General features: G+C 43.1%; 2 protein-coding genes across 3 annotated transcripts in view; one reads left to right on the top strand and one right to left on the bottom strand.

Annotated features, from left to right (window-relative positions):
- MMS19 (MMS19 homolog, cytosolic iron-sulfur assembly component) overlaps positions 1-24773 on the bottom strand; it is a 34858-nt gene extending 10085 nt beyond the window's left edge. For both annotated transcript variants that reach the window (XM_041744150.1, XM_041744151.1), the window contains exons 1-9: positions 24620-24773; positions 11137-11185; positions 8729-8829; positions 7878-7963; positions 7270-7344; positions 6810-6879; positions 6306-6434; positions 6154-6215; positions 680-766 (exon numbers count right to left, since the gene is read on the bottom strand). In XM_041744150.1, coding sequence (XP_041600084.1) covers positions 680-766; positions 6154-6215; positions 6306-6434; positions 6810-6879; positions 7270-7344; positions 7878-7963; positions 8729-8829; positions 11137-11185; positions 24620-24731 — 771 coding nt within the window. In that variant the 5' untranslated portion in view covers positions 24732-24773. The remainder of the gene's footprint in view (positions 1-679; positions 767-6153; positions 6216-6305; positions 6435-6809; positions 6880-7269; positions 7345-7877; positions 7964-8728; positions 8830-11136; positions 11186-24619) is intronic.
- A 176-nt stretch (positions 24774-24949) lies between these two features.
- Positions 24950-27878, top strand: part of UBTD1 (ubiquitin domain containing 1) — a 56639-nt gene continuing 53710 nt past the window's right edge. The window contains exon 1 of the mRNA XM_041745484.1: positions 24950-25683. Within this exon, the coding sequence (XP_041601418.1) occupies positions 25614-25683 (70 nt within the window). The 5' untranslated portion in view covers positions 24950-25613. The remainder of the gene's footprint in view (positions 25684-27878) is intronic.

The following is a 27878-nucleotide window of genomic DNA, read 5'->3' as shown; positions in this document are numbered from 1 at the left end:
AGAACTGAAGCCTGAGATGGGTAGTGTCATAGCCACACCAAGGCACCAAGGTCAACTACATCCTTATTACTACCAGGCCCCAAGGGTAGTGGCTACATCAAAGAGCTACAAAGAACTGAGTCAGGAGCTGTGACTGTAAACCAATCTTCTTGCCAAACTGTCGCCAGACTCCCAGTTAACATGAAAAATGGGCTAGTTGGCAACACTACAGGATTTTAAAAGATAGCACCATATAGGGCCTGGATTATTATTTTTTTTTTAACATTTTTTTTTTAAATTTTTATTTATTTATGATAGTCACACACACACACAGAGAGAGAGAGAGAGAGAGAGAGAGGCAGAGACACAGGCAGAGGGAGAAGCAGGCTCCATGCACCGGGAGCCCGACGTGGGATTCGATCCCGGGTCCCCAGGATCGCACCCTGGGCCAAAGGCAGGCGCCAAACCGCTGCGCCACCCAGGGATCCCATAGGGCCTGGATTATTATTTTAAACAAAGAGATGGTAAAGGTTTCTACTTTCTATTCTGAAGATATTTGCCACATATGCCTAAAGACACTTGAAGGATGCCATACCCAAAAAATGTATTCTGGATCTTCCTTTTTCCCCATGCTCTTACTGTTCTTTCTTCAGACACTTCTTTGGGCAGAGGCTACATACCTAACCTTGGCTAGACCTACCTCAGCAAATCGCGGTGTGGAAGCTAGCACAGCTCGAAGACTCAGGATGAGATCTTCTCTCTGGATGCCATGGGGATCATTAGGTGGCTGGAAAAGGGAAAAGTGCCAAGGATTTGCAAAACTCTTCAGACCACCCTTGGATACAGGAATTACTCCAACAGTCCTTCAAAATAGGGTGATATTTACACCCAATCTGACAGAATAGTGTGACAGGAAGCCCCAGCAGGAAGACATGCTTACTCTTACATGTTCCTTGGGAATTTGTGTCTGTTGGGCGTTTATTTTCTATCTGATCTATCATCTTGCGACTCAAGAGATAAGCACCCTAACTTACTGGTAAGCTACTTTCTTCTGTCTATATATATTATGACTATACGTTGATAGACAGTTTTCTCTTTAAAAAATATATATACTCTTAAAACTGTCATTGTTCTAAACAGAAGATTTATGATTTTTTTCCCCCACTTAATACATTGGGTACATTTTTCTGTGGTATTGTTATTCTTTCACAACATTAGGTATAGTGGCTGACACTATTTCATTATATAGTTGAGTCATAATTTATTTAAATAATTCCTCTTTGATGGACATTTCCATTTTTTTACCCTTATAAAAAAAATTCCGGCAATATAAAAAGCATCAATGTTTTCTGTGTCAAAAAGCCAGATTGAAAACACGTATCAGATTTTCCTTTTCCTCTTTAGAAACAACACTAAAAATACAGCAAAGGGATTTTCTTTTAAGACATAAAGCTAGAGGCACCTGTCTGGCTCAGTTGGTAGAGCATGTAACTCTTGATCTTGGGGTTGTGATTGCAAGGCTCCACTGGGTGTAGAGCTTCCTTAAGAAAAATTAAAATAAATTAAAAATCAAAAAGAAAAGACATAAAGCTAAAGGTTGAAGAAAATAGGTTAAGAGGTGCTAGCAATAAAATTTTAGAAGCTGAATAGGCAGATGGACAAGAAAATGACTCAAAAGGGCCACCAAAACAACAGAATCCTCGGTAGGCTTGGGAAAAGCTGAGTAACTACCCATATACACTGTAGTCCTCAAAGACCTTTGCAACTGGCAGTACCAGGTGCCTTTGGAATTGGGAATGGGATTAGAGAAGCAATCTGACCACCCAGATTGCTTCCCAGCTCCTCCATTTCTCCAGCAAAATCTGGAGGTTTAATTTTCTGGGGAGGTAAGACAGACATCTCTAATCTGAGAGATATAGGTACTGGGGAAATAGAATCTCTGATCCAAGAGCAAGGATAAAGGAATCCTAAGGATGATGGTGAAGGAACATTCAATATCTCTGCATGAGGAGTAGGAAGCAACCAGTTAAGACTGTATATATGGTCAAGGGTTTCTACATTTTTTTCTTTTAATTCCAGTATAGTTTAGAGTATTAAGATAGTTTCAGGCATATAATATAGTGATTCTATATATATTCAGTGATTCTATATATTACTCAGTGCTTATCAAGATACTTTCAATCCCCTAATTTTTACATTCTTAAATGGCTGGGGAAAAACATCAAAGGAATATATTGTGACACATGAAAATTATATGAAATTTAAATTTCCATGCCTATAAGAGGTACCTGGGTGACTCAGGTAGTTAAGCTTCTGCCTTTAGCTCAGGTCATGATCCCAGGGTCCTGGGATTGAGCCCTGCATCACATTGGGCTCCCTGCTTAATGGGGAGCCTGCTTTTCCCTCTCCTCGCTTGTGCTATCTTGGTCACTATTTCTGTCTCTCACAAATAAATAAAATCTTTAAAAATAAATAAATAAAAATATAAAAATAATAAATTTCCATGCCTATAAAGTTTTATTGCAGTATAGACACTACCACATTTCAGTGTCTACAGCTATTTTTGTGTCTGCAAAGCCTAAAATAGTCACTATCTGGCCCTTTACAGAAAAAGTGTGCTCACCCCTACTCTAGAGTGACATGTATGCATAGTGAAAACCAAAGGAACCATCACTTACACTGATGTGATCCACCATGACGATGGCATATGGCCAAAGAGATTGACAGGACCATAAAGAATATTTCTGATACAAGTTGTTACGCTAAAGCCAGGTGTCTCTTATTTTAATTGAGAATTATTTTTAATTCTGCTTCCCATATAGACTACAGTATAGAATAACATACAGAAATCAGCTCAAGCTACCTGGCTAGCTCAGATAGAGCATGCGACTCTTGAACTTGGGGTAGTGAGCTCAAGCCCCACATTGGGCATAGAGCTTCCTTGCAAAAACAAAACAAAAAATTGCTCGAATAAGAGAAATTCTCCTATCATTATCTATAATTTTTTTTTTTTGGTCAAGAATATCTGAGAAAATGGATAAGCAGTTGGGAGTGGTGATGATCTCTAATAGGAAAATGATCTCTGCAGTTGGCAGCAAAAGGGTATAAAAAGGCTTCCGGGACGATTGGGTGGCTGAGCGGTTGAGCATCTGCTTTCAGCTCATAGGCTCCGGGATTGAGTCCCTCATTGGGCTCCCTGCAGGGGGCCTGCTTCTCCCTCTGCCTATGTCTCTACCTCTCTCTCTCTCTGTGTCTCTCATGAATAAATTTTTAAAAAATTGTTGAATCATGTTCACTCTATTACCTTTCAAAAATGCACTCCTTCCTGCCCTAAAATTATAAATGCATATATTCTAGCAGCTTCACTTTTAGGAATTTGTCTTACTGTTATACACATACGTACGTGAAATGATACATGTTTACTAGGATATGTAAGTTGCAGCATTACCTCTAACAACAAAAGATTAGCAACAACCTTCATCCTAAAGAAGACTAGTGAAATTTTTTTTTTTAATTTTTTTTAATTTAATTTTATTTATTTATGATAGTCACAGAGAGATAGAGAGAGAGGCAGAGACACAGGCAGAGGGAGAAGCAGGCTCCACGCACCGGGAGCCCGACGTGGGATTCGATCCCGGGTCTCCAGGATCGCGCCCTGGGCCAAAGGCAGGCGCCAAACCGCTGCGCCACCCAGGGATCCCAAGACTAGTGAAATTAATTAGGTATTTCCATTGAAAGGAATACTACACAGCCATAAAGAATAAAGAGCTAACTTATATACTGTATGGAGTACTCTCCAAGATATACTAAGTGAAAAAGGCCAAATACAAGAAAAGTATATGCAGGGGTAGGGAAGCATTTACTTATAAATGATTAAAAAAGTTCTATAATACAGAATGTGAAAAGGTATTTGCAAATGACCTATCAGATAAAGGGCTAGCATCCAAGATCTTTATATATAAAGACCTTATCAAACTCAACACCCAAGAAACAAACAATCCAGTCATGAAATGGGCAGAAGACATGAACAGACATTTCTCCAAAAAAGACCTACACATGGCCAATGCACAATAGCACATGAAAAAATGCTCCACATCACTTGCCATCAGGGAAATGCAAATCCAAACCATGAGACACCACCTTACACCAGTGAGAATGGCTAAAATTAATAAGACAGGATATAACAAATGTTGGCGAGGATGTGGAGAAAGGGGAACTCTCTTGCACTATTGGTGGGAAGGCAAACTGGTACAGCCACTCTGGAAAACAGTATGGAGGTTCCTCAAGAAGTTAAAAATAGAGCTGCTACCCTATGACCCAGTAATTGCACTACTGGGTATTTACCCCAAAGATACAGATGTAGTAAAACGATGGGACAATTGCACCCCAATGTTTATAGCAGCGATGTTTACAATAGCCAAATTGTGGAAGGAGCCACAATGTCCTTTAATACATAAATGGATAAAGATGTGGTATGTATATATACAATGGAATATAACTCAGCCATCAGAAAAGACGAATTCCTACCATTTGCTTCGACACGGATGGCACTGGAGGGTATTAAGCTGAGTGAAATAAGTCAATCAGAGAAAGACAATCATCATATGGTTTCACTTATGTATGGAATATAAGAAATAGTGAAAGGGACTATTAGGGAAAGGAGGGAAACTGAGTGGAGAAAAATTAGAGAGGAAGACAAACCATGAGACTCCTAACTCTGGGAAACAAAGGGCTGCAGAAAGGGAAGCGGATGACGGGATGAGGTAACTGGGTGATGGGCAATAAGGAGGGCACTTAATGGGATGAACACTGGGTGTTATACTATACATTAGCAAAATGAATTTAAATCAAGTATTTTTAAAAATTTTAAAAAAGAAAAAAGACAAAGTTCTGTAAGATACAGACATAATTTTTTTAAAGATTTATTTATTTAATTATTCATGATAGACAGAGAGAGAGAGAGAGAGAGAGGCAGAGACACCGGAGGAGGGAGAAGCAGGCTCCATGGTGGGAGCCGGAGTGGGACTCAATCCCGGGACTCAGGACCACACCTCGGGCCAAAGGCAGGCGCCAAACCACTGAGCCACCCAGGGATCCCCAGATACAGACATAATTAATAAAACTAGCTGACAACAAAGAAAGAAATGATGGTAGATAGGTCTTTCACCTTTTTACACCTTTTAGATTTTGGATCATGTGACTGTATTATTTTTTCAAAACAAACAAAAAATAAACCAAAAACAGAGAAACCTGATGGCCTAACAAAGAGCTTTTATGATTTCAAAGGAATAAGCTCTTTTGAGTCAGAAATTGTGATGACTATTACAAAAGAGATGAAGAGAATTTTAGGAGAGCATAGCCCCAAGGACCATGGTGTCTATGGAATACGCTGGTAAGCAATTCCCTATAGCAAAGATGGCTGTGTAACTTTAAAGACAGTGAGAATCAATACTCAAGATGTTATTTGGTCTGCTGTGATAGAACTCTTTTCATTTCTTTGAAACCACTAATGCTTATAGTACACATACCTTCGCATACCCATACAGTGGTGAGATTCTGAGTTTTTGGAAGTAGAAGGGATATCAAGATGTAGAGTGGGAGGAAGGTCCAAGGGGGTAAGAGCATGCTGTATACATCGCCCTCAACTGTCTTCTTTGTTTTGTCAATTTTTTTTTTTTTTTTTTGCCTGAGATCACCCCTCAGACTCTAGGATTATATTCTATCACTTCTCAGAAACCAACTGAAATCCCGTCTTATCTGTGAAGTCAGTTCCTGATTACTCTAGCTCTGATTACTCTAGCTCACACTGAACTGGGTCTTCTCTGAACGACTATAACACAACTTGTTTTGGCCCATAATCTTATATTGTTACTTAAATGTTTCAGGGTTCAAGGGCAGGAACCATATTTTACAATCCTGTAGCTCTCACCACTAAGTACATCGTTAAGGAGCTTAAGGAACCCCCACATGCCCACTGAATTGAATACTTTCTCTGATAGCAAATGCGTCTCCATTTCCCAGTTTACTAAAGTATAAATTCAGGAGGGCAAGGATTATCCCGTTTGTTCGTTGTTGTCCCTTCAGTGCCTAGAACTGGACCGGATTCACAGGAGGCACTCAAGGAATATTCGAATCAATCAATGAACGAATGAATGAATAAAAGGGGCTACTTACAGGGGTAAAATCAATAGGGAAGTAACAGGACGTCACTTCAAACAACTCCTCCACAAAGGGTCCTAAGGTACCAGAGAAACAATGAGGTCAACTTCTAATTTTCATTCATCTGACAAGCCCTAACCAGCTAATTCAAGGCTAAAAGGACGTACCTAGGCTATAGTCCCTGGAGATGAGGTCATGGACGATGCGGAAAGCCACCAGGAGATTTCGGGGATCCTTTTCCCCATCCATCACCTGGATGAAGCCAAAGGTGAAGTCAGCTCCAAGGCCCTTCAGCTCTGGGGAGAAGAGAATAGGTCACTACCCTCCTTTGAGATAGAAAGCTGGGCTTTTTTTGGCTTCTGTTCTCCCTCTACTATTGCTACCCTACCTTTGGTGCCTCCCAGAGCAGATCTTTTTTTGTTTTCCTATTCCAAGAGAATACACAGTGAAGAAAAGATGTACAAAAATATATAACTGTTAGAGGTTGGAATTTAAAATATCAGACCAAACTGCCATTCCTTTACTTGGTAGTGAGTGGACCCCTCAATTTTCCTTCATTCTTTTCAGAGTATTGGGTCTCCTATATGACTTCCAGGCTAAACATGAGTCTTGGTAATGAGGGAAAAGGATGTATTTGCTTTTCAGAATTGCCAAAGAGCCCTGCCTCTTACCTTCTTCACGGGTTCGCATGAAGTTGGTAATGATACTGTAGACTGTGTGTCGGTCCACCTGAGGCAGGGACTTGGGGTGGGAGAGACCAGAACTAAGTAAAGAAAGTACTCAAAGAATATCTAAGCTGAAAAAACTACTTCTTGCTTCACAATCTCTAGGTAGACAGTGCTCTTTATACTAGTATAAGATGAACCTAAGAAGAAATGCAGAGAAAGCCGTTACAGCCAATAACCAATACCTGTCCGCTTTACTTTGTTCAGGTATGAGAGGACACAGAACAGATATAATGGCCTGTCTCCTTCTCCTTATACAGGAGCAAAGACTAGCAGGTAAACATGGTCAAAGACCTGAAAAAGTTCAGAACTTAGAAGGCAGTATTTTTTTTTTTTGCCACCTAATCCTAGTCATATATGTCAGGGCTGGGAGACAGAGAATACAAAAGTGACTGTCATCACTCACCTGGACGTGGACCTCCTGGAAGATGGCTTTAAGTACAGAGACGGCCAGTCCTGGAGGCAGGGCCACACACAGGCTCTGGGGGAGAAGAGGAGATGTGTGAGCATGGAGGGTTTTCTAGCCTTGAAGACACAATCCCAAAAGAGGCTTAATTAGCTACAGTGGGAATCACAACATCCAGGTTCAGAAAGAAGTGCTAACAGTGAGAACATGGTCCCTTTTCTCAAGCTGATTAGTTCTCTGCAGCTCCTTCCACTTTGGTTCTGAATTCCAGTCCTGCCAAAATATTTTTTACTCTCTAGACTAAAAACAGAAGTGGTTAGCTGACACTGGTTTAGTACCACATTTGGGCATCTGCTCCTCAGCACTTGGGAGTCTTTTGTTGTTGTTGGTTTTTTTTTTTAAGATTTATTTATTAGAAACAGAGAGAGAGAGAGAGGCAGAGACACAGGCAGAGGGAGAAGCAGGCTCCATTCAGGGAGCCTGACGTGGGACTCGATCCCAGGTCTGCCCAGCACTTGGGGAGTCTGATCCCCAAAGGACAAGGACAGAATTCACTGGAAAGGGGCTCCCACAAACACAGTACGTAATGAAAAAGAAGGAGAACTTACAAGCGCCCTCAAACCTTGCAGGACAGATGGGATCACAAGATGATGGTCCTTCAGCCGGTTCTCATAAAATAGGATCAGGTGTACCACTGTACAAACCAGAAATACAGCCATTATTTTACACAGGCTTCTTCCCAGAATCTCTAAAGGATATTCCTGTTTGGATTTCACTACAAATTTTCTCCTTCACTAAGAGATAAGCCCCATGCTCTCCCTTTTGAGGGTGCCTTGATCAGTTACGAAAAGAGGTGAGCATCTTTTATTATCTATTATCACACAGGTCCACAGTTGAACCCACTTTTACCCCAGAACTTCCCTGTATAGAACTGGATTTGGAAAACTTTCTCAAAGAGCTGGATAGGAAATATCTTAGGCTTGCAAGACAAAGTACTGGTCACAATTACTCAACTCTGCTCAACTCGGCTGCTCTAACATAAAAGCAGCATAAACAAGAGATAAATCAATGGGTGTGGCTATAGGCTAAAAAAACTTTATAAAAATAGATTGTAGTTTGCCAGTTATGCCATAGAAGGTAAGTAAGCTGTTGGCTTTTTAAGTTAGAACTTCAAAGTGACTTTTCCACATCTATGAAGTACTGCTTTGTCTATTTTACAGAGAGGGAAAGATAACTGAAAAAAATGTCTAAGGCTACATTTGAAATCCCAGTGTCTTCAGTCTTGATTCTTATCATCTCCGCCACATATACCAGTGAGGAATGAAGATGTTGCATTAGTAGTTCACAGATTCCTTATGTCCTTCCTTCTTTCCTCCCTCCCTGTAAAATTGGCTTGAATAGACAAAGGAGGCTTTGGCCCAACAATCCAGGAAGACACTCCTACTAGTGATGCCAGTACCTTCTTTCTCCAGGAGCAAGGACTGACACTGGAGTAGCACCTGTGACAGAAGCTGGATTCCTCGTGCCCGAGTTCGGGGTTCTGGATTCTCTAGAGAGGACCTGGGAGAAAGTAGGATAGAGAGAGCCTGACATAACCCTGTTCAAACTTTTTTTTTTTTTTTTTAAAGATTTTATTTTAGAGGCAGAGAGACAGCATGTGAGTAGGGGGAGGAGCAGAAGGAGAAGAAGAGAATCTCAAGCTAACTCCCTGCTAAGCATGAAGCCTGACATTTCATAACCCTGAGATCATGACCTGAGCTGAAATCAAGAGTCAGACATTCAACTGACAGAGCCATCCAGGCGCCCCATATATTTCTTTTTTTAAGTAGGCTCCATGCCCAGTGTGGAGCCCAATGCAAGGCTTGAACTCATGACCTTGAGATCAAGACCTGAAATGAAATCAAGAGTTGGATGCTCAACTGACTGAGCCACTGAGGCATTCCGCCAGACTTTGAAGGAATAAGCATTTTGAAATTAGTCACACTCACCCCCTGGGCATGGAAGCCAGCTCAGGAAAGTGTTCCGTGGGTACTTAGCATTACAGATAATAGTAAAGCCAAAGCCTAAAGAGCCAATCCTCAGATTGACCTGGTATTCATTAGAGGCTCATCTGTCACCACAGCTAACAGAAGTATCCATCTGTAGGTACTGACTGGTCATTGGGCTTACTCTTACATGACAGTCACATTCCTCTGAAGCAGAGCTTAGCAGCTACCCACAGGGCTCAACAGATGATGGGCAGCTGCAACTTCTACCAAAACAGGAGAATAAATATATTACAGGCAAGGAAAAAATGCTGAGAGCAACCAAGGTCTTAAGGGGGAAAAATCTTTATAACTGGGAGTTTTACAAAGTAAGATGGGTCAGAATAAAGGTTTTGACTGTTTATGATTGCTGAATGGGAAAACTTGGACTGAAGCAATAAGGTGACTTATCTTCAAAATAGCTCTTACAGAGATTACATTTAAACATATGAGAAGCAATCTAAGCAAGTAAATGTATGAAGTAGATTTCTGAAGGAGAGCTAATCAGGACATTTGACTGAAATCTCAAGGATAAGGGTATCTGTAACTCAGGATAAAAGGGCAAAAATAAAATCACTCTTGATAAGGTCCCTAGAATAGGATCTTGGAGAAAAGACTCTGTTCAGAAATGGAAAACTATGCATTTAGAAATGGGCCAAAGCACACAAATGCTCATAGCAGCAATGTTCAGAATACTCCAAATTTGAAATAACCCATAACCACCACCTAATGAATGGCTGAACAAAATATGGTATATTCATATAATAGATTATTCTTCAGCAAGAAATGAAGTACTGACAGAGCTACAACAGGGATAAACTTTGAAAACATTATGCTAAATCAAAGTAGCCAGTCACAAAGGTTACATGTTATATGATTCCATTTATATGAAATTTACCAAATTGGCAAATCCTCAGGGGTAGAAAGCAAATTAGTGGTTGCTGGGGGCTGAAAAGGGGAGGGAATAGTGACTGATAATGGACGTGGGGTTTCTTTTTGAGGTAATGAAAATGTTTGAATATCAATTGAAGTAAGGGTTGCACAAATCTGAATACGCAAAAAAGATGAACTTTATGATATGTGAGTTATATACATCACATATAAAAATTGATATGAATTATATATATGAATTAAATATATCATATATATAAAGCTGTTACTTTTTTAAAAACGGACCAAGGCCACATGTGTAGAAAGGCCAAATGGTCTCTTAGGTGGGAGAGATGCATAATAGTGACCTACATTCTACCCCACCCTCCCAATTTTCTAATTTTCTGCTTCAGAAAACTGTGACAGTTAACAATTTTTGCAAGTAAGGTTTGTCAATTTAGACAGTCTACTAAGAATAAAATAGGAGAAGCAGGCATCAGACTATAAGCACATATTTCCTTTGGTGCTTGGATATCTGGTTTTAATATTGATTTTCCAGCTGTTTCCCCATGCCTTTTCCTATAGTGAGGAAGGATCTGGTGCATGGTCAGCCTCCTGGGAATTCCTCAGGCAGAGCCCATGAGGTCTGAGTCAGAGCCAGGATAAGCAGCAGAGGAGAAATCCCAGGTCTAAATAACAGTTGATGGCTCTCAACCATCCATCTCACCCCACACCTATGGGCTGATCCAGGCACTTCCAAAACTTCCTTAGGAACATTAGTCAGGTGGCATGAAACTTTTTTTCAGGACAAACACTGGCTTAGACCAAAGTACTGATGTGGAAGGGGGTTGTTGGGCTATAGTAAGAGAAATTCAGGACCAGTTAGCTCTAGGAAAGCAGCAGTGTACAAAATAACCTTTTCAGCGTGCACAAGCAAGACTGGAGGAGGGCACTCTATAACAGAGGCTCTTACCCAAGGGCTTCCACCACTTGTAACACTGTATAGCTCCCAGATTTCACATCTAGATGAAACAAAAGAAAAAAATATGAAAAAACAAAACCCAGTCCCAGGGTTCAAAGGCTCTAATTACCAATGTTTCTGCCTATTCTGGGGTTTGTACCTTGGGGCCTACTATGCTTGCCAAGCACCCCTTCTATATGAGAGGTAGTACTGTAACAGTTGCAAAAACGCAACTTTAATTATAGAACTTGAAAAGGAAATAAACATATCATTTGTAGATAATATAACTATACTTTGAAAATCCAAGAGAGGGGATCCCTGGGTGGCGCAGTGGTTTAGCGCCTGCCTTTGGCCCAGGGCGTGATCCTGGAGACCCAGGATCGAATCCCACATCGGGCTCCTGGTGCGTGGAGCCTGCTTCTCCCTCTGCCTGTGTCTCTGCTTCTCTCTCTCTCTCTGTGTGACTATCATAAATTAAAAAAAAAAAAAAAAGAAAGAAAATCCAAGAGAGTAACTGAAGAAATACTACAGATAAAATAATTCATTAGGGGGGCTAGGTACAAAACTAATATTATGAAATTAAGAACCTTCATATACACCTATGTATGCACAATGCCCTGTAAAATAATATAAAGGAAAAAAGATGATATTTATGATAGCAAAGAGAAAGAGAGAGATAAATAAACATAACAAAAAGTGTGAAGATCTGAATAGTGAAAATTTTAGAGCACCAAAGAGGATTCACACAAAAAAATACGAATAGAAAGGCATGTCACATTCGTGAAAAACTCAACACGACATACCTTCTAAAATAATTTTAAGATAATTTCTGTAAAAATACCAATAGAAGTTTTATTTTGGGGGGAACTAGATAAGCTTATTGTAAAGTTGAAGTGCAAAATATAACAATAATTAACAAATTCTGAAAAAGAGTAATGGAAGCAAGAAGGAAGGTGGACCCTCCAGATATTAAAAAATTGTTATAATGTCACAATAACTAAACTACTGTGTACATTTGAATACACTTGAAGATTTCTAGAATAAAAAAACAAAAAACAACTGGTGTGAGGTCATATTTAAACTAAGAAATCCATGGCACAAAAATAGAAAGTCCAGAAAGAGACACAAATGCATGAGAATATTATTTTTTTTCCTATTTCAATTCTCTTCAATCCTATTTCAATTAATGGGAAAAACAGACTATTCAATAAATGGTCTTACAATGATTGGGTAAATATTTGGAAAAAAAATCTTGGCTTTGAATCTTTCATCAAAGTTAAACTTCTCAAATAGATTAAAGAAAGACATGAGAGGGGTACCTGGGTGGCTCAGTTAGTTAATCGTCTGCCTTAGGCTCAAGTCATGATCCGAGAATGCGGGAATAGAGCCCCGCATGGGGCTCCATGCTCAGCGGAAAGCCTCCTTTCCCTCTCTCTCTGCTTTGCCTCTCCCACTGCTTGTGCTCTCTCTCGTCTCTCTCTCTCAAATAAATAAATAAAATCTTAAAAAAAAAGACATGAGAAAACTCCTAAGTATAACATAAAATTCAAAAGCCATAAAAAGACAAGATTGGTTAAAATCAGCTACATTGAAAAAGTGGATTTTCTGCAGGGCAAAAACAAAAATACATCATAAGACAAACTCAGAAAATATATTTGCAATTCTTGTAACAAAGGGCTTTTTTTGCCAACATATAAAAAGTTCCTACAAATCAATGAGAAAAAAGATCAACAAGAATATGAATGGAGGGCAGCCCTGGTGGCGCAGCGGTTTAGAGCCGCCTGCAGCCTGGGGTGTGATCCTGGAGACCCGGGATCAAGTCCCGCCGGGCTTCCTGCGTGGAGCCTGCTTCTCCCTCTGCCTGTGTCTCTACCTCTCTCTTCGCTCTCTCTGAATGAATAAATAAATCTTGAAAAAAAAAAAAAGAATATGAATGGATAAATAATATGTGGTATTACATATACAATGACATATTACTCAGCCATTAAAAAGAGATCTTGCATTTACAATGACGTGAATGGAACTAAGGGAGTATTATGCTAAGCGAAATAAGTCCATCAGAGAAAGACAATTATCATACAATTTCACTCATTTGTGCAATTTAAAAAACAAAACAGAGGGGCCTAGAGTAAGGGAGGGAAAAATAAAACAAGATGAAATCAGAGAGAGATAAACCATAGACTCTTAATCATAGGAAACAAACTGAGGGCTGCTGGAGGGGAGAGGAGTGGGAGGATGGGGTAACTGCGTGATGGGCATTAAGGAGGGCACATGATATAATGAGCACTGGGTGTTATATACAACTGATGAATCACTGAGCTCTACCTCTGAAACTAATAACACTATATGTTAATTAACTGAATTTAAATAAAATTAAACTAAAAAAAATCAACAAAGAATTTTAAAATGGACATAACCAAAAAAAATGAACATTCTACAGAAGATACTCACCCATATTCACAATAGAAATGCAAATTAAACTATATAAAAACTTTGTTTTTAACATACTAGACTGGCAAAAACTAAAAAAAACTTTCTAATATACCTATGTTTGGTGATGGTATGCAGAAATAGGTACTCTTATACATTTCAGGTAGAGTATAGATCAGTACAACCTGACAGTATCTTTAATAAAAATTACAAATGTACATATGCTTTAATTCAGAGAATCTTCTTAAAATTTATCCTATATACTTGTAAGAGTGCAAAATAATGCATGTACAAGGTCATTTGTAATTTTTTTTAAGATTTATTTATTCATGAGAGACACAGAGAGAGACGCAGAGATATAGGCAGAAGGAGAAGCAAGCTCCCTGTGGGGAGCCAGATGTGGGACTCAATCCCGGGACCCCATGATCACACCCTGAGCCGAAGGCAGACACTCAACTGCTGAGCCACCCAGGCATCCCTCATTAGAATTATTTATAACAGCAACTGACTGCAAACAAATGGCCATCAATAAGAAATCCGTTAAATTACAGTATATCCATACAATGGAATTTCTGCAGCCACTTAGAAAAAAAGTACAAAAGACTGAATGTGTATGTGTATATACACATACAGATAATGGGATAAGATCTAAAAGCAGGACGATGTACATAAATAGTACATATACTACTAGTGCAAAGCATTGTTTTTAATGGGAGGGAGGGTTATTTCTATTTGCATTTATTTACTTAGAAGATAAAAGGAACTATATTGGTTGTCTCCAAAGAGGGACACTGGATAGCTAGGGGGCTGAGAGTTAGGCTTCTTAAAAAACAGGTATTTTGGGCAGCCCTGGTGGCCCAGCAGTTTAGTGCCGCCTGCAGCCCAGGGCGTGATCCTGGAGACCCTGGATCGAGTCCCACATCGGGCTCTCTGTATGGAGCCTGCTTCTCCCTCTGCCTATGTCTCTGCCTCTCTCTCTCTCTCTCTCTCTCTCTCTCTGTGTCTCTATGAATAAATAAATAAAATCTTTAAAAACAAACAAAAACAACAGGTATTTTATTTTGGAAGAATTTTAGAGATTAGCACTGGTATATTACTATTAAATTCTTGGCTGTATTTAGATTTTACCAGCTTTTCCACTAATATCATTTATGTTCTAGGATCCAATTAAGGATACCACATTGCAATTAGCCATCATGAATCCTTAGTCTCCGGTCTGTCAAAGTTTCTGTCTTCCTAGTTCTTTATGACCTTTGATATCCTAAAGAAGAATTTTATACAATGTCCCTCAATTTGAGTTTGTTGGATGTTCTCCTCATGTTTAGACTGGCGTCATGGTTTTCGAGAAGAATAGCACAGAGGTAAAGTGCCCTTCTCGTCTTATCATATCATACCAGGGGTACAAGGTATCAACAGGACTTACCTATTATTGGTGATTGTAAATCTGATCACTTGGTCAAGGCAATGTCAGCCAGGTCTCCATACTATATAGTACTATTTTTCCTTTCTCATCATCTCTTTGGAAAGATGTCACCGAGCCCCACTTACACTCAAAGGAGAGACAAAAGTTAAGCTCCACTTCCTAAAAAGAGGAATCTCTATATACCTACCTATATTATGTGGAATTATTCTGTAAGGAAGATTCATTTTTTCTCCACCTTTGATTATTTAATCATTTGTTTTACATCAGCATAGACCCATGCATATTTATTTTACATTTCAGGTTATAATACAATACTAGGTTATTTTGCTGTTCAAATTGTTCTATCTTTGGCCATCGGGAGGTTTTTTTTTTTTTTTTTTAATTTTATTTATTTATTCATTCATGATAGTCACACAGAGAGAGAGAGAGAGGCAGAGACACAGGCAGAGGAAGAAGCAGGCTCCATGCAGGGAGCCCGACGTGGGACTCGATCCCGGGTCTCCAGGATCGCGCCCCGGGCCAAAGGCAGGCGCCAAACCGCTGCGCCACCCAGGGATCCCCGTCGGGAGGTTTTTTAGGTTAGCTCTTATGTCTCTTTGACTTGTCCAGGGAGCTTTTTAAGATTGCCTCCTGTGTCTCTTTGACTTGTCCATCCTTTTATTTATTTATTTTTATAAAGTTTTATTGAAACAGAGCTAGCCCATTTTTGTTTGTTCTTTTTAAGTAATCTCTGCACCTAGTGTGGGGCTTGAATTCATGACCCCAAGATCAAGAGTTTCATATTCTACCAATTGAGCCAGCCAGGCATCCCATTATTTTATCTTTTAAGTACTTTCTTAACCTTTAGGCACTACAAAATACTATAGGCTTATCCTGTAATTTCTTTGTCCCAGGTGTAGAATCAGCTTTTTCTCCAAGAAGCCTTGATTCCTTTTACTGGGGGATGGTATTACAAACCGAGATCTGAGTGTAGCCGTGATTGCTGCTAATGGGGTACCACTGCTCCTAGACCCTCCTTAGCAGAGAGAGCTGGGAAATATATGTATTAACCTATGTTTACATACATCTTTCATTATTTTTCTATCCATGTATATTAAACTACACATAGGATCATATTAAAGTCTCCTGCTCTAATCCAGTACCACAGGGTCCATTCTAGCCTCCCTCCTTGCTTTTCTTTTTTTTATTTGTAATTTGTTTCTCTGACAGAAATGTGGTTCCTATTATCTACCATTTGTTAGTTTTTCAACCTTACTATAGCTGTAAATTACTTTCAAAACTGTCAACTCCTACCAGAAAAAAACTTAGGAGTGCAGCATTTGTCTTTAACCTTATAGTTTCCAGACAAAATACTATTTTAGCAAGTCACTTAGACCAGCTCTTCTCCTCCTTTAGGGAGGATACATCACATACTAGTAATACAGTAGATTTATTTAAAAGTCTGCATTCCGGGCAGCCCGGATGGCTCAGCGGTTTAGCACCACCTTCAGCCCAGGCCGTGATCCTGAGGTCACGGGATCAAGTCCCATGTCGGGCTCCCTGCATGGGGCCTGCTTCTCCCTCTGCCTGTGCCTCTGCCTCTCTCTCTCTCTCTGTCTCTCATGAATAAATAAATAAAATCTTAAAAAAAAAAAAAAAAAAAAGTCTGCATTCTACTTTTGAGATAGAAGGGAGACTTTTCTTTTTTTAAATTTTTTTTTTTTATTCATTTATGATAGTCATACAGAGAGAGAGAGAGACAAAGACACAGGCTGAGAGAGAAGCAGGCTCCATGCACCAGGAGCCCGACGTGGGACTCGATCCTGAGTCTCCAGGATCGCGCCCTGGGCCAAAGGCAGGCGCCAAACTGCTGCGCCACCCAGGGATCCCCTGAAGGGAGACTTTTCTGTGTATCCTTCTGTACCTTTTAAATGTTGTACCATATGAACATATTACTTATTTTTTAAAATACATTTTTTTAAGTAAGCTCCGTGACAAGTGTGGAGCCCAATGTGGGGCTTGAACTCACAACCCTGAGATCAAGACCTGAGCTGAGATCAAGAGTCAGACGCTTAACCAACTAAGCCACCAAGGCACCCCTTTAAAATACATTTTTAAAAATATTTTATTTATTTATTAATTATTTATTTATTAATTATTTATTATTTATTAATGACAGCCGGGGCCACCCTAAAATATATTTTTAACAGCGCAATAGTAATTCACATAGATGTAGCAGGAGCATCTTAGGATGTATTCTCAACGAAGAAACAAAGAATACAAGGTTAGCAATCTTCCTAAGGGTTTGACTAACATAAAGGAGTTGCAGCTCAATAAAATGTGGCAATCAGGGAATAATACTTCAGAAGACTGTTCTGGGTCCCCAACCCACCTAACTCTAAATGCTAGACCTAAAAGGTTAGCTCTCAGCAACACAAGACTTTGGCTAGAGTGAAAAAGTCTTGAGAAAACTGCTAAACTTCCAGTTCCCCTTAAGTTTATGGCTCTGATCAGAACAATAGCTGTGAGCAGAACTGGGTAGAGGCTCACTCTGGTACTTAGAGTAAGAAGTCCAAACTGACTGAGAAAAGGAGTGCTCTAGTCAGGATTCATAGCTCGTGACTGGCACCAATTTAGACATCAGGCACTCTTAGCCCCACTCGTGCCAGGATGTGGAAGGCCCAGCTGCTGCCCCTGCTCCTGAGAAAGAGCCAAGGGAAAAAATGTGCAGGCTGTAGGGTGGGGGAAGGGACAACAGCCAGACTAACAGGACAAACCAAGGAATTGACAGTGGGCTCTATACCCAATTCCTTAATGGCAACACTGACGTGAATGTAGATACTCATTTCTGGGTTATACACTAAAAAAGAGTACTGCACAATTTGGGAAGGTAGAAAGGGTACCTTTTTGGAACCTCTTGGCCAAAGCCCAGGAAACTCTGCTGAAAACCCTATCTAAACACTACATTTCAGTGTGGCCACAGAGGTAGCAATTTTGCACAGGAAGCTACGGGGGACTGGTAATTGTTACTAGCAAAGAATATCACTGAATCATCATTTTCTCCAGCAACACCATCAAAGTCCTCTGTGGAAGCTGGGCTAGGGTCCATTGTTGGACATACTTAAGTACTGTAAGACAGGGCACCCCCAGTGGCGCAGCGGTTTAGCGCCGCCTGCAGCCCGGGGTCTGATCCTGGAGACCCAGGATGGAGTCCCATGTCGGGCTCCCTGCATGGAGCCCGCTTCTCCCTCTGCCTGTGTCTCTGCCTCTCAGTTTCTCTCTCTCTCTCTCTGAATAAATTAATTAAAAAAAAAAAAAAGTATTGTAAGACAAAGACCTGCCTGATAAGCCCCACTCAGTTGCCTCTAAATATTTCATTAAAAAAGAGATACAGGGCAGCCCCGGTGGCTCAGCGGTTTAGCGCTGCCTTTGGCCCAGGGCGTGATCCTGGGGACCCGGGATCGAGTCCCGCATCGGGCTCCCTGCATGGAGCCTGCTTCTCCCTCTGCCTGTGTCCCTGCCCACCTCTTCTCTCATGAATAAATATTAAAAAAAAGAAATACAATTTATATATAGTGATATGCACAGATATTAACAGTATAAGGTGATGAGTTTAGCAAAAGTATATACTCTGAGTAATCAACACATCAAGATGTGAACTATTTCCACTGCAACCCTTACCAGTCAATTCCCTCTCCTACAGGTTGCCTCAAATTTAATAAATAAAAAAAGACTTCTTCATCATGAAACATATAGTAGTATGAAACTGGCTTCTTTAAAATTACAAATAAACACCCATTTGTACGTGATTCCTTGAATCTCAGTGAACCCCTCCTGGCAGAGCCTTTTGGTCTGCAAACTTTTCACAAGGATCCTATCTTGAATTAATGCAGCACAAACATAAAAGAAAAGTGAAGTATAAAAGTAATACAAAATTAGGGGAAAAAATTAAGAGATGTTATTTATATTAGCTTTATAGCTATTACACAATAATAAACGAGTAAGGAAAATGGTGAGTATGATGGCAAAAAACTAGAATTAGTATTTTGAAGATGTTTTCACAAAGGTAACTAAATCTAACATTTTATTCCAGTTCTGTTGAGTCTACCTCAGAAATCTCTTTTTAAAATTTGAGAGAGAAAATGTGCGCACACAAGCACGTGTGCGCAGGGAGGAGGGGCAAAGAAAGAGGGAGTTTCCAGCAAACATCATCTGAGCACAGAGCAGGAGGTAGGACTCAATCTCACGATCCTGAGATCATGATCTGAGCAGAAAGGCAGTCAGACATTCAACGGACTGCACCACCCAGGTGCCCCAGAAATGTTTTTCATCCGTGTAACCAGACTATATGGCAACAATCCTCCGCTTTTTGGGGTGCTGAAAACGTTCTGGAACTTTCAGATAGTGATGTTTATGGAACATCATGAATGTTAAAACCAATTACCCGTACACTTAAAATGGTTTAAGTGATTTTTACCTCAATTTTTTTGAAAACCCTTTCAACTCATCCACATTCTATCTAGAATTACCGTCCTAAAATGCACAATTATTTCTCTGCCCGCCAATCTCCTTTTGCTCCTTAGTGCCTAAGACCTGACTCCTTGGCTTGATGTCCTTCACAATTTAGCCCCCAAATCATCTCTAGCCTCACCTTTCATCCTATTATTCAGTCACATGTCCCAACACATCAAGCTCTTCTATTCCTTAATCCTGTAAACATTCTCTTGGTTTGAAATGCTTCCTCTCTGCCCTTGTCAAAATTCAATTCTTCAAGACCCAGCTCAAATGTCAACTTTTGTGAAGCCCTCCTTGATTCCCAAAACCAAATCACCCCCTTTTGTGTTTCTCCCTAATTCTTCAACAAAATTGTCATGAATATTTGTTTTCTTTTTTTTAAAAATATTTTATTTATGATAGACATAGAGAGAGAGAGAGGCAGAGACACAGGCAGAGGGAGAGACAGGCTCCCTGCCGGGAGCCCAACGTGGGACTTGATCCCGGGGCTCCAGGATCCCGCCCTGGGCCAAAGATAGGCGCTTAACCACTGAGCCACCCAGGGATCCCCTGAATATTTGTTTTCATTTACTCATTCAACATTTATTCAGCACCTGTTATAAATCAGGTACTGGGTTAGGCCTGGAAACAGGAATATAGAGGAAGAACTCTTAAGGAGCCCAGTCTGTTGGGGCAGAAAGACATTTAAAACAATCACAGCAACAAGCTCAGGGTTACCATAGTGATATAAACAGACTGAGTTAGCATAACAAAGGAGTAAAATTCCTGGGTTTATGAACCACCCATCACTAACTTTAAGTAATTCATTCTCTTAACACTATAAATTCTACCAAACAAAATATACCTGAATATCTAGCAGTATTGTTAATTATGCACTCGAACTCTTGGGATAAAAGAAGGTAAGGAGTTAATTTTCCTAAAAGTAGTCTCATTGGCATTAAGGAAAAACAAGTGTAAGTTCCTCTCCCTACATCAGTAGACCTAAGTTTTTCCAGTGTGTCCAAGATTTACTCTCTAAAAATGGACCTACCAGCACCTTCTAACTACCCACACTTCTCTCAGCAGGGCACCAGTTCATGTGGAGTACAGAGGAGTCCTCAAAGAAGTATTTATATTAGACTGACAGAATGCACAATCAGACCTCTGTCTGATGGAGCTGCAGCCTCTTGAGAATCTGGAGGAATAGCCAATGGAGGAAGGGGGAAGGATGTGAAGGAGCAAGAGAGAGAAAAATCCCAATCAGGACCCCGTTCTAATCAAGCTCTCAAAATACCTTTTCTGCTGAGGATGCCACAGACTTTTCTCAGAACTGTTTTACTGCTGTTTAACAATCTTTTGGTTTCAGGAATAGTGGTCTCACACTAAAGTGGGAAAATATAATACAATAAAGACCAAAATGAAGAAAAATCCAAATAACTGAAAGAAAGAAAATTTATATTCATCAACTGGCCAAAATTCACTCTTTTCAAAATCAGCTTCCTTTCTAAATCCATTTTTGGACAAAGAACTTTTCTTTTGCTCATCCCCAGGCTCAAAAGCTTAGGGTCATCTTAGAGTCCTCCCTCTCCTTCAAGCCCTGTAATTAGTTAGGCCTCAAATTCCACAGATTCCTCCTTCAGCATCTCTCATTCCATTCACTTAGATAGTTTTTTTACTACATACTGACTTATGCTAGTCTCCAGGTGACTTGGTTGGCAGGCACAGGATGATAGGATGTGGAGAGAGACACAAAAATAGCTACTGAACAAGTCTACTAAGTGAGGGGTTATTAACAAGTCTAATAAATGACTGGTTGAGAAAAAAACACCACAAATATTTTGAAGTGTGAGATGATGTCTGGCTGGAGTAATCAGGAAACACTTAGGGGGCAGGCAGTGAGAACTCAAGCTGGGCCTTGAATCCAAGGTCTAACTTTGATGAGATGTAGACAGTGAAAGGAACTGGGAAGGAAAGCACTTAGAGAATAGCAAATGTGGCAGCCACCTGTCACTTAAGGTCCAGGAAGGGACTGGTAAGAGTAAGGGCTGGAGCCAGATAGTGGCAACTTCTAGTATGAAAAGTCTTTAACCCTTAGCCTACTGGGTCATTTCTCTTCTATCACGTGCACCTTTATATCTGACACCTTTCTTCTTTCATCAGAAACCCCAGTGCCAAGGTGCAAATTAAAAGTCGGTCATAGCTGCCTTTGTGATCACAGGGTATTCCTTCTGCATTTACAATGTCTGTTTTAAGATTTATTTTATTATTTATTTCTATGAGAGAGAGAGAGAGAGAGAGAGAGGCAGAGACACAGGAGGAGGGAGAAGCAGACTCCATGCGGGGAGCCTGATATGGGACTTGATCCCTGGACTCCAGGATCGAGCCCTGGGCCAAAGGCAGGCGCCAAACCGCTGAGCCACCCAGGGATCCCTCCTTCTGCATTTACAATTTGTAGGACAGGCTGCTGCTCTAAGTGGCTGAATAGAAAGCTGGTCCCTTTAGCTCTAACAAAGCTAGACTCAGGCTGGACTAGAAAGCAGATCTTATTCTGGGAATGCTTCAAAACTCAGCCTTCAAAACCTTAACTAGGGCTGTGATCTCAGATTGAGAATACCCAATTCAATCCTTCTCAAATTCACTTTCATTATATGACTCCCTTGCTCAAGGATCTACAATGATTTCTATTACCTACATAATAGGTCTGGAATCCAAGGTTATGCATAATCCAATCTCACCAAAACTTTTCATCCTAACCTGTTACTACCAACCTCCTTTCCTATTCAGGAGCGCTAAATTACAAGAGTAGTGTTACAGTCTTGGTTGAGCTGAGTAAAATTTAAACTAGACAGTAGTTTAGGCCATTTTTTTTCAGGCATAAAAAATATAAATTTTACAAAAAGTATTTCTAAGAACTTGGCAGTCCTTATCCATGCTGTCTTCTCAAGTGTATTTTGAATTTGAAAAATCCAAAATTATTGTTCATAATGTATAAATTGTGAAAGAATAGTTACAAATGGCACTGATATAACAGTGGGGGTAGGCATGTGCATTTTCCAAAATCAGTGAACGTCACACTTAAGATTGTACACTTCACTGAATATAAACTGTACACCAAAATAAGCTATAAACAAACTAGTTAATAATATGCCTACCAAAGTATGTAGGAAGAAGTGCACTGATATCTGCAATTTAAATAGATGGAAAGATACTCCATAAAGCAAGTTACATTAAACTGTTTAATGGGACGCCTGGGTGGCTCAGCAGTTGAACAGCTGAACTCTTTCAGCTCAGGGTGTGATCCTGGATCCAAGGATCCAGTCCTGCATCAGGCTCCTTGCAGGGAGCCTGCTTCTCCCATTACCTGTGTCTTTGCCTCTCTTTCTGCATCTCTCATGAATAAATAAAATCTTAAAAAAAAAAATGTTAATGGTAGTTTAGGTGGTGTGTGTAGATCTGCCTGTTGCAAAATTCTCTGCTTTGTTTGAAATTTTTCTACTTTTAAAAAAAATACTTATTCATGAGAGACACAGAGAGAGAGCATGAGGCCAATACACAGGCAGAGGGAGAAGCAGACTCCATGCAAAGAGCCCGATGTGGGACTCGACCCCAAGACCCCGGGATCATGCCCTGAGCCTAGGGCAGAGGCTCAACCGCTGAGCCACCCAGGCGTCCCAGAAATTTTTTTTTTTTAATTTTCATTTATTTATGATAGTCACAGAGAGAGAGAGAGAGGCAGAGACACAGGCAGAGGGAGAAGCAAGCTCCATGCACCGGGAGCCCGACGTGGGATTCGATCCCGGGTCTCCAGGATCGCGCCCTGGGCCAAAGGCAGGCGCCAAACCGCTGCGCCACCCAGGGATCCCCCCAGAAATTTTTCATAATAAAAAACACTGAGGGAAATGGCATTGATAACACACCATACTTTATAAAGCTGTAAGAAGTTAAATTTGGTTGCATAACAGCATCAGGCTTTTGCTCTTTGATGCTTCCTTGCCACCTTGCACATACCCCATACAGCCCATTTTATGGCCATACTGTTTGCATGGTTGTCTCTCCCACTACAATAGAAGTTCCTGGTGGGCACAGATCTAGTCTAATCTGTATTTATATTCCTATTGCTTTGTATCGTGTTTGGAGAATAGTATGCGTTCAACAATGGTGGGATGACTGCATGAAAGTGGAACCGCTAAGGTTCACTGTATACTTTCTCACATTCACTTTATTCATTTCTCACATATTCTAAAAGTTAATATGTTCAGTTTTCCTTTTTAATATGTTCAATTTTCAAAAGCAATGTCTTTTACTTTTTCCCAAGCACACAAAATCTCCAGAGACAAAACTCATTTGTATTCAAGAGATTTCGTATTCCATTACTTAAGTCTGAACGCCTCCTAACACTCAACTTTTTCGTGTTTTTTTTTTTCTGAAAGACTCAAGTCTCTGACTCCCAAGGAAATCTGGAATTTGTTTTATTCAAAACTTAGATAAGCCGTGAGAACTATGAGGTCCCTGAACTGGTCAAAAGCAGGAAACTGATGATCTGGGGGAAAGATAAAAACAAACACCACATAAAAAAAAGTCATGAAGCAACTTAACCAAGAACTTTACCAAGAAACGAGATAGAACGTCTTAAGGAGCGTCCGCGGGACATCTCAAACCCTCCCCCCACCCCCACCCCGATGGCTTCTCCCCCTCCTCTCTCCAAGTCAGCCAGTCACAGGCCGCGCCGCGCGGCCACTCCCAACATGCCGCGGGACTCCGGCTGACGCCGCCGAAGACGCTGCTTCTCACGTTAACCTCCGCCAAACGACGTGGTTTCGCGGCGGGAGAACCAGATTCTGGACTGGACGACCCGAGTCTGAGTCCCAGCTTGCCCCCCCTCCTGCCAGATGTGCGAGTCGCTCGCCCTTTCCGGGCTCCAGTCTCCTCATCTGCGCCCCGGTGAGGACTCTAACCCCAGCTGGCGCAGAGTGACAGCCAAGATGCGGAGCGTAAAGGCGCCTTAAGGAGGATGCAAGCGACTCTTAAGCACGCGGTGTTCACAACCAGCCCCAGACCAATCTCTCAAAGTCACCGCGGTCCCTCACTCCCTGCCTGCCCGGCGGCCGTACTGAGGCCGCCCCCTCTTGTCCGCCCCATGCGGAAGCCGCGCGGCGCCGTCTGCCGTACCTGCAGCCACTTGGTCAGCGGGGCCCTCCTGCTGACCCATGACGAAGTCGTGCACGAGGCCCCACAGCGCGCCCGTAGGCGCCACCGCCTCCAGAGCGGCGGCGGCGGCCATGACGCGAACCAGAGACCGCGGGAGGGGAGGTGGGCGGTGGCACGGGACGGGCCTCTGAGCGCACGCGCCTCCTGAGCCAATCGCCTGGCGAAGGCGAAGGAGGCGGGGCTCTCCGTGGGTCACGTGCCTGCCGGCTCCCCGCCAGGCCGTTCCAGTTCCAGGGAGGGCAGGGAGGGCAGGGAGGGCTGGGACGGTCCCTCCCTGGGGGGCGGGGCTTGGGGTCTGGGCGGTGGCGCGGGCCGGGGAGGCGGCTGCCGGGCACGCAGCCGGGGGCCGTTGAGGGCGAATAATTCCCGGCCCGGCTCCCCGGGAGACGGGTGGCTGGGCGGTCACCTGGCCGGGTGGGGCCAGGGGGCGGTACACACCTGGAGGAAGCCAATGAGAAAATCAGGCCCGGTCCGAGGGGGCGGTGCCGCCGGTCACATGCGCACCTGGGGCGGGCGGCGGCGGAGGCGCGGGCACCGCGAGCGGGCGGCGGGGAGCTGGGCCGGGCTGGGGCGGGGTTAGGCAGGTGAGTGACAGCCTCTGGGGGGCCGGCCCCAGCTGGGAGCCCCGAGCTCGCAGGGAGTAGCTGCGGCGGTGCCCGCCCCCTCTCTCCGCCCCTCCAGCGGAGCTGGTCTCCGGCCGGGCACCGTCGCGGGCCCCCCTGGCCCGGCCACCTGGGACCGTGCTGAGGAATCGGCCACCTCCCTCTCCCCTCGCCCGCAAAGTTTGTGGCGAAGCCGGCGCCCGGGCGGAGCGCGCCCCCGGGGGGAGATCCGGGAGCGCCCGATGTTGGGAGGCAGGAGCCGTTGACCCGGGACGCCGCGGTCCGGGACAGGAGCTCTGAGCAGCCGACGAGCCCGCCGCCTCCCGTGCATGGGGCCCGGCTGAAGAGCCAGCATGGGCAACTGCGTGGGGAGACAGCGCCGGGAGAGGCCGGCCGCCCCGGGACACCCCCGCAAGCGAGCAGGTAACGACGGGAAGGGAGCGGGGCCACGCGCGCCTCGCCAGTTGTCCCCCTCCTCGCCTCAGCCCCGGGCTTCCCAAGCGACCTCCCACGGCTCCTGGCGCCTGGGTCTCCCAGATGGCTGCTACGTAGCCAGACGGGGGCCCGCTCCCCAGCCCCGGTGGCCGGGGGAGCAGAGTCGGGGCAAGTGCGAGCCCTGACCCGGCTGCGAGCCCAACTCGCTCCAACTGGGAAGCTGCGAGTGGGGGCGGGGGCGGGGGCGGGGGCAGGAAATGTTTGCAGACCGCGGCGGGGCCGCCGGAGAGGAGGGGGGCCCGGGACGGGGGCGCCGCTGGCCTGGCAGCCGGGCTGGGGTCGGAGGCTGGCCCGTCGGGGCCCGGCGCGGGGAGCCAGTAGCCCCAGCCCTCGGAGCGAGCGAGAACTGTCGCTTTTCCAAAGACTGTCTGTGTCATTATCCGGCTGCAGATCGTGTCTGCCGGAATCCAACTGGCAAAAGCAGCGCAGGACTCTGGGAAAGAAATCTTTATTTCTCCCGCAAGGCTTTTTAGAGCCTCCCGGCTGTCTGGAGTCTAGAGAAGGTGGGGTGTGGGGTGGGAATCGCGCTGGGGTTTGCTGGGGTCCTTCCCAGCCTTGGGGATGGCATCTGCTCCCTGGTGATCCGCAGGGGCTGGGCAGCGCCTTCTCACTTTCCTCCTATACTGGCGCTTCGCCCTGGGAAGAGTCTGGCCTTCGTTTCCCCGGGTCTTGTACTCACTTCCTTCTCTGAGGGTGTTGCAAGGACCTTCTGAGAATGATAAAAATCGTATACTTCAGAGTTGAAAGGGACCTTCAAACTTGTCTGGAGTCCAGATAGACCTAACTCCTCCTCCTGCCTGTGTAGAAGCCCAGATCCAGAGAGGGTAAACCACTTGCCCACAGCCACACAGCTAGTTAGTAGTGCAGCTGGGGCTACAACGCAGTCTCCTCATCCACCCAGTTGCCACATATCCCTTTATGCAAGAGGGGCCACAGCCATGGCTGTTAATGAAGTGGAAACTCTAGTTGGAATTTCCGGTCTCCTTTGACACTGAAGGTGTGTTGCTTGGGTTGTGGAAACTGGGAAGGAAGATGAGGGCAAATGTGCGGGAAGCAGAGAAGGATGTCTGTGTGGTGGACAGGATGACTTGTGGAAGAAGAAAAATGTTTTTCAGGGGATGGAGGGACGAGGTAAAATTTAACATTGAAAACCTTTTGGCAACCCTGGCCATTCTGACTGAGGAAAGTTGATTCTCAAACCCAAGGGCTTTCCTTCGTTCATTCATTCATTTGCCCGCCGAATACTTATTATTTATGTGCTCAGTCCACATGATTGATTTTGTAGCATTTTTCGCTGGTGCCGATCCTCTCATGCTTGAAACTCTTCCCTTCTTGGCATTAGACTATCCTGCTTTTTTTCTCTGATCACTGTTCACGATCACATCCCGTCCTAGATGTGCGCACACCCATGGTTCAGCTTGACTCCCCCCACCCCCCATACGCCTTCCCAGAGAAATCATACTCAGTCCCACAACTCTGTCCACTGGGGGAGACCCCTACACTGTATCTTCAGCTATTACCTGTCAAATTCCAGACTCACATCAGTAAAAGCCCCCTGGACACGCTGATATAGTTATCATTAGAGTCAGCACTTCTAAAACCAAGCTCTGCATCTCTCCCTTCAGCCAGCTTCCCTTTACTCTTCCATTCTTGAAGCTGCCTAATGTCATACTTTGGAGATGTCTCTCTGCTGGCTTTCTCTGCCTCTCAGCCAGTCCTCCACTGGGACCTGCTGGTTCTTCCTTGGGAAGCCATACAAACCTGCTCCTTCCACTCTGCTTCACTCCCTTGTCATCTCAAGTCTACTCCACCTCCCTGGCTAAAGTTAGTTCCCTACCAAAAGCAAGTTCATCTGCGGTCACTCATCTGATGTCTGCACACTGTGCACCCTACCACCCTACCCCCAGAAGATGTTTGTCAAATTAACTTGTTTTGAATCCTATAATTCTATGTTTAGAAATCTTTTTTTTTAAACAGAAACTTTTTTTTTTTTTTAAGTAAATTCTACACCCAGAATGGGGCTCGAACTCACAACTGCAAGATTAAGAGTTGCGTGCTCTACTGGCTGAGCCAGCCACATGCCTGTTTAGAAATCTTTTTGCACTTCTCCGCTTCTGTAGGAA

This window comes from Vulpes lagopus, chromosome 2, assembly GCF_018345385.1.
Source record: "Vulpes lagopus strain Blue_001 chromosome 2, ASM1834538v1, whole genome shotgun sequence".
Lineage (NCBI taxonomy): Eukaryota > Metazoa > Chordata > Mammalia > Carnivora > Canidae > Vulpes > Vulpes lagopus.
This window is presented reverse-complemented; position numbering and strand designations above follow the sequence as displayed.